Genomic DNA, 6,942 nt, shown 5'->3' on the forward strand with positions numbered 1-6,942 from the left:
TGATTTGTAATTGGCATTTGGAATTACCTGATTTGTAATTGGCAGTTGGAATTAACTTGAAAATTTTTGGAATTGTAAATGTGTTTGAATATAATTCTTGATTGTAGTAACGAGCCTTAAACGGGCCGAGCTACCCGTTTAAGGCTCGAAGGGCTTTCTAAACGAGCTCGAGTTCAGGCTCGGGCTCGATTTCGCCATCTTCAAAATTATGTCTCTATCTCGAGCTCGAGCCGAGTCGAGCTAATCGAGGGCTCGACTCGGCTCGCATATTCCCATTACCGATCCCGAGTGCGATCCCGAGCGTGTCAAATACCCTAACGAGTCGGTCTTGAGCCGGGGTTTACAAGCTCGGCTCGAGCTCGAGACCGGCTCGATTCTAGGTCTGTTTCAATGAGCCGGTCCGAGTTTGCCAAAACTCGGATCGGCTCGGCTCATTTACAGGCCTATAAGGGGCTGGCTCAGCCACCCCCAATTTTTTTCCTTTTCTTTTTTCTTTCTTCTTTTTTTTTTTTTTTAAAAAAATAAAATTAAATAGGTGTCACGTGTCAACATCTAATTGGTCCACGTGTCAGTCTTAACGGTCAACTAACGGATTGACTAAGTTGGTCCTTTATCAAAACCCCAGGGGAGGTCCTGTGATAAAAATGAAACTCCAGGGGAGTAAAAATAAAGTTCCTATATCCCAGGGGGTATTAGGTATTTAACCAAAAAAAAAAAAAAAAATTCCCAGTGTTTTAATCTATTACTTGTAAAAAAATAAAATAAAAAATTTATTACGTGATAAGGGTGTAAATCCAGTCATATTTGATGATTTCGCAATTAGGGCACGTGTCTAAATGTAATGGATTCCAGAGTTAGTAACGTGGATTTCCATTAAGTCTACTAATGGTAGAAGGATGGAAGGACTATTTCGATCTTTAGGCAAACCATAGAGATCTCCTGTGGTCAAAAGTAAACCTTAGGGATAAGAACTGTTGAGAATGTGTCAAATAAATGACCTGGCTCATCAAACGAACCGACACCACCAAAAGATGCTATATTAAAAAGTGTAAACGAAACAAAACCTTAAAGGATTTGCTACACGACCATCAATAGTCGGCTGAGGAAATCAAATAAAACCATCAATGGTCAAAAGAAAGAGGAAAAAATCTGTTTAAAAAAAAAAAAAAAAAAGGCCAGCACAACAAACTAGCCAAAAAAAGGAAAAACAAGGAATAGAAAATTAAAATGACAGTAAATTAAATCTCAGAACAATAGATTCGGCGGATGGTATGGCGGAGTAAGACAGTGGGGACACGGAAAGGACCGACGCATATAAGCCACTCACCAGAGCATAAAAACCACACGCCAACAATGGAAGCCAGGAGGCAGAGCCACCCCACAAGAGACCAGAGACAGCAACGAGAAATGGTGGGTGTTGTCAAACACAGTTACACAGTGTAGGGCTTCCCACGCATCAGCGTGTGTTGGGCAAAGAAGAAGGCCAAGTATAAATAAATCGAAACGTTTTAACTATTTTATATTTTAAGTCTTTATATTGAAGAAAAAAAAAATTATTGTAATATGTATCGAAACTGAAGCTGCACGTTTTCATTCTAAAACTAGAATAAACACTCTCCAACTTTCTCTACCTTTTTTTTTTTTCTTAATTGTAATCTTTCACATCAATCACAAATCAGTCAATCACCATGCCGAATTTGACGAGGATTCATACATGGCAATGATGGGGCATAGATCTACAACTTACCACCCAAGTAAAACAAAAAAAAAAAAACCAAAAAAAACCAAAAAAAAAAAAGAAAAAAAAAAAGAAAAAAAAAAAGAGAGAGATCAGGATTCAGGGGCTGCAAAGGCAAAGCGTTGCAGGAAATTCAAGCGATTTTTATAACTGCAAATCAAAGGACGGGAAGGACCCATCTCCAATTTCTTATCCTAATTAACCACACCTTGACACCTACAAAATATACAAATCATTCTAGACTAGTCTTCAAAATGCAGTTTAGGAACTGGAACTGTGTTAGAAAATATCCTTTGTTTTCTTTCTTTCAATCTCAGCCCTTCCTTTTTCTTTACCACCGGTCGTCAACACGTACAAGAAGTAAGAATTTTGTCCCCGTTTTATCTCCCAAAGGTGATATGGTTTTTAAAATCATCATTAAATTAAAATTCAGTTGTGATTTTAAAAGGCACATCACTTTTGAGATAAAATAAGAACAAAAGTCTTACTTCTAGTATTACTTCAGCAGGTTAGCAAATGACTGTTTGGATTATAGAGGCTCAGCATCACGCCAAATCTGGACCGAAGAAAAAAGGTCAAACCAATGTGTCACCCCTGAGGATATTATGTTTACAGAGTGGGCAGGTTGCATTTATTCGGAGCCATCTGCTGATGCATACGCAATGGAAATGGTGGTTGCAGGGAAGAGTACAAAGCTCCGATCCATCTACATATCGTGAAAGGCAGATGCAGCAGTCCTAAGAAACAAGCATGCAAATTAGAATCCATGTTTGACTGTTCTATAAATTTTGCACCAAAACAATTGGAAGAAACAAAATAACTTCCTTTCTATGCTATCATGACCATCACAGACAAATAAAGTAAAAGTTCGATGAATATCAACAGGATGATATGGAAAAAAGAAACATATTAAGCAATATTACAAGGTAATGATGAGCATAGCCACCCAGATTTATTAGGAGAAATGGATATCCATCAGATAAATGACGACAAGTATGAGGGGAATAGTATTAGCCAAAAAAAAAAACGTTATCACTCCCTTACCACAACATGTGAAAATTATGTTGCTAACTGATAAACACCAATCACAAGGGAAAGGAATGGGTGATTTTCTAAATACCAATAAAAATTTTTAAAAAAGAAAATACATTAACAAGCAACTCAAAAGCTATTTTATAATTAGTAACTTCATGTTTTGTCATGGTGCACTTTGAAAATCCCTTTGTGTAATAATAATATATACAAAGGATTATATGTTGTTTTAGATGAATACAAAAGGTTTAAGTTACTAAGCAAGAGGCAAAAATAAACACAAACAAACTACCTTGATTTTTGAAATTTTTCACCTTGAAAAATATTTATGGATAAAAAAGGGGGAATTCCAGGAAAAATTTGTAAAATTACAGTTGCAAATTGAATTATCAAAGAGACAATAGCTCTAGTCAAAGCCGAGTACTACAATACTCTATTAATATATCCACATTTATGTCAACTAAATTTAAGCTGGCTGGGCAGACGGGGGTTCGAAATTGTTACAGCATTGAAGAAGTAAAGATCCTCTTGTGGAAATAAGATGGTAAAACAAATTATGTAAATGAGAGAGTAGCACAAGATGCTTCCACGGAAAATAAACCAATAAATTTGAGCAATGAAGTATATCTGATGTAAATAAAATGTATAACTAAAGAGAAAAAGACAAAAAAAAAAAAAAAACACACAGAAGATAAAGCATTGGTGCTCACAGAATCCTCTGGATGAAGACAAAGTTCATTGACATGGTTCCTATTTGCTGATTCCACCCTTGCCCACTCAACTTTCAATCTATCATCATCAAAGGAACTCCGTGGATTGGCCTGCCGAAATCTGTACTTGGGAAGAGACCTGATATCATCTTCAGATGCCCCTTCTCTAATTGTCATAGCATAGGCAAATGCTACAACTGGGATGCAGCAGCAGAGAGCAAAGAAAATGATAAACGCCATCCCAACGCAAAAGATGATAAAGAATACATCAAAGGCTAGAAAAACCACTGTTAACCTGCGTATAACTCACAAGGCACATACATCACTGAGGGTTCTATTACATTCATTAAAACTAAATCAAATCATGGATGATTATTACATTCATTATCATCATTTCTCTTCTGTTAGCTTGCATAATTTGCACAGGCCACAAATTGCTAGCTTTAATGATGATCTTGAATTCTTATTGTTGAAAGCCCGTACAATGATCATATTTAAAAATTTATCATGATGAATAACAAAAAAATCAAAGCAGATATTTAACACACTTGGAATCAAGGGATAAAATTAAAATTAAAAAATTAAAGGAACAATGTAGCACTACAAACACATTAACAAATGATACAAATTAAATCTCTTCTTTGTGTTCGTGCGTGTGTGTGTGCATATAGATGAGAAACAGGGTTTGAAACAATTTGAACTCTTAATTAGAGTAATTTTAACACTTAAATTTGAGTAATTTCTTTTTTCTGATCCATGTGCATTTGTTTAAAAGTCCTGAATTCTTGAATGGGTTTTTACTTGTTTGTCTTTGTTCATATCAAGTAGATTTTGGGGGCGTCCAATTTTCGTCAATTTAGAATCATGGTTCTTACCAGTAGAGGCGAGGAGAATCTTGCAGCAGTGATTGGCCACCCACAACAATCCAATAGAATCCCAGCACCCACCAGACGGAGGAGATGATCGTATTTATCGACTCTAACCTCTTCACAATGCTGAAAAAGAAAATCATTCATCCAACATTGTTACAATTGCTGCCAATACCCATCAAGATCTGAGCCTTTGAAAAAAAAAAAAAAACCTTACCAGGCGTGAGAGAGAGGCGGATCACGAGCAGAAGAAAAGCGGATGAGGGAGTGAAGGTAGAGAAAGGCGACATGGAAAACGCAGTGGAGAGAGTAGCCGGAGAGCCAAACCCTGAGAGGCGTGGACGGCGTCTCCTTGAAGGTGGACAAGAGCACCACCATGGCCACCGCCAGGAAGGCCATGTCCAGCACCACAATCGGCTTCCAGTAGTAGTTGTAGTAGTAGTAGTAATAATAGCCGCAATTTGTTTCTCCGCCGATGTCGCTGTCATCGTCGTCGTCGTCGTGGTTGTGGTGACCGGAGGACGCGATCAGACGGGTGAGAGGGAGAGTGGAGGTGTGCCGCCAGAGCACCGAATCATTTCTTCCGTTGCTCTCGACGCGTACAGGCTGCTGTGATTCCTCCATTTTGGACGCAGCCGAGCGAGGAAGAGAGCGTGGTGGGAGTGGAAGTGCGGAGAACAAAAAGAGGAAGAGAAAGGGAGAGGAGGTGGGTAATGACGTCACATCATGGCGACGTGGACCATTTTTGTCATATTCCCTTAATCTTAATGGAGTTTGGTTTCGTCGTTAAAAGAGTAGTGATTGGTTAAGGTCAGGTCCAGTGAGAGCGTTAATACGACATGATTGGCAATCATATTCATTGTCAATGGATTCAGCCAAAAGAAGGATTGACTAATGTCGTGTTTTAAATAATTTTTTTTATTAATTATTTTAAAACATATATATAAACTAAAATACGCTACTTCAATTAAAAAAAGGGAAAAAATGCAAAATCAATTTTTATGGTTTACTTGATTTGCAATTAATTTTTTGTAGTATCAAAATAAACTCAAAGGTCCCTAAAGTATGCTAAAAAAATAATTTAGTCTTTACAGTCAAATTCCGTTCACTGACTTAACAAATTATGATAACATGAAACATTAGAACCAATAAAATTGTGATACTTGTCATATTTAAGTAGTGTCACACTAACAGAATATGTTAAATTAGTAGACGTACATAATTTGATTATAGGGACTAAGTTTTTTTTTTTGCGTACTTCGGGGACCTTTAAATTTATTTTGACACTACAAGGACTTAATTGTAAATTAGGTAAACTACAATGACTAATTTTTCATTTTTCTCTTAAAAAAAAGATAAAATATTTTTTTTTTGGTCTCCGATGGTTTAACAAATTTATTTTTTGTCACATCGATTTCATTTTATATCACAAATAGTACTATGATAATAGATAAAAACATAAATAATGAAAAAATAGGTGCAAAGAGTATTATTTGTTTATGATAAATACTAAGGTTTTTTTTTTTTTTTGGTGTTCTTTTGATCCTACACAAATATTGTTTTTAAAAGTAAATATGAGAAATAGGTGGGATAAGTTTTTTTATAAAATAATATTCACATAGGATAAGGAAAATACCAATATATATATATATATAGGCTTTTCTTCTATTCTCTCCCATTTCTTCCCTTAAAATCTCCCACGTGTCACATCTCAAATATGAGAACAATTCACAGCCAATTAAGTTTTCTCTAATTTACTATAATGCATAATCAAAGTATGCAATATGTCTCTCATCACCCTAATTTGAAGAAAGATAATCATCACCCTAAGATAGATTTTTTTTTTTTGGAAAAGAATGTGTTTTGTTCAAGAAATTATTGAATTTAGGGTTCTACTTATTCACCAAGAATTTGAGATTATGAGATTGTGGCTCTGTTTGGTAAAGGCTTTAGGGCTTTTTGTGGCTTTTTTTTTCAGTAAAAATTTATTGACGTGAAAAAAAGTAAGAATATCTGGTATAAAAAAGTAAAAAAAAATAAATAGTTTTGTAATAATTTTTTTATATTTAGATAATAGTAAAAATTGATTAATATAATATAAAGAGTAGGAATGTTAAAAGTTAATTTTTTTTAAAATGGTATGGGGCCAATTTTTGGCCTTTGCCAAACAGAGCCGGTAGGTTTTGAAGGTGCTGATTTATCGGGGCAAGGTTGACTTTTGAAATATTATACTTATGGACAAGGTGTTGACTGTTGAACCATTGGATTTTTTTTTTGGGGGTGGGGGAGTTTTGGGCTGTCTTTCTAAATGAGTTCATTTTGGTAAGACTAGTGGTTTAGGCTTGGTGGGTTTGTTTAAGTGGAATTTGGTTTCTATATATAGTAATTAATTTTTCAATAATGATGGGGGGGTTTCAAAAGATTGCTGTCCATTAATATATAACAAAACCAAAGATTATAACAAAACGTAGGAAAAAACAAATCTCTTTATTCAGTAAACAATGGATAACGACTCCTTTTCTCCAATAATTTTTTTAATTCTCGTGTACTTTATTCCACCTAACTATTCGGCCTTCATGATTCCAGTGGCCCG

The 6,942-nt window shown here is 35.5% G+C and overlaps 1 protein-coding gene across 1 annotated transcript; it reads right to left on the reverse strand.

Moving 5' to 3' along the window:
- Positions 1-1,848: 1,848 nt before the first annotated feature.
- LOC132192249 (E3 ubiquitin-protein ligase At1g12760-like) lies at positions 1,849-5,049 on the reverse strand. Its single transcript, XM_059607524.1, has 4 exons — positions 4,567-5,049; positions 4,356-4,475; positions 3,481-3,775; positions 1,849-2,475 (listed from the first exon to the last, which is right to left on the reverse strand). The coding sequence occupies exons 1-4, from the start codon at positions 4,971-4,973 to the stop codon at positions 2,314-2,316; spliced, it is 984 nt and encodes a 327-aa protein (XP_059463507.1). The 5' UTR covers positions 4,974-5,049; the 3' UTR covers positions 1,849-2,313.
- Positions 5,050-6,942: the final 1,893 nt, after the last annotated feature.

Source organism: Corylus avellana, chromosome ca9 (assembly GCF_901000735.1).
Source record: "Corylus avellana chromosome ca9, CavTom2PMs-1.0".
NCBI classification, from domain to species: domain Eukaryota; kingdom Viridiplantae; phylum Streptophyta; class Magnoliopsida; order Fagales; family Betulaceae; genus Corylus; species Corylus avellana.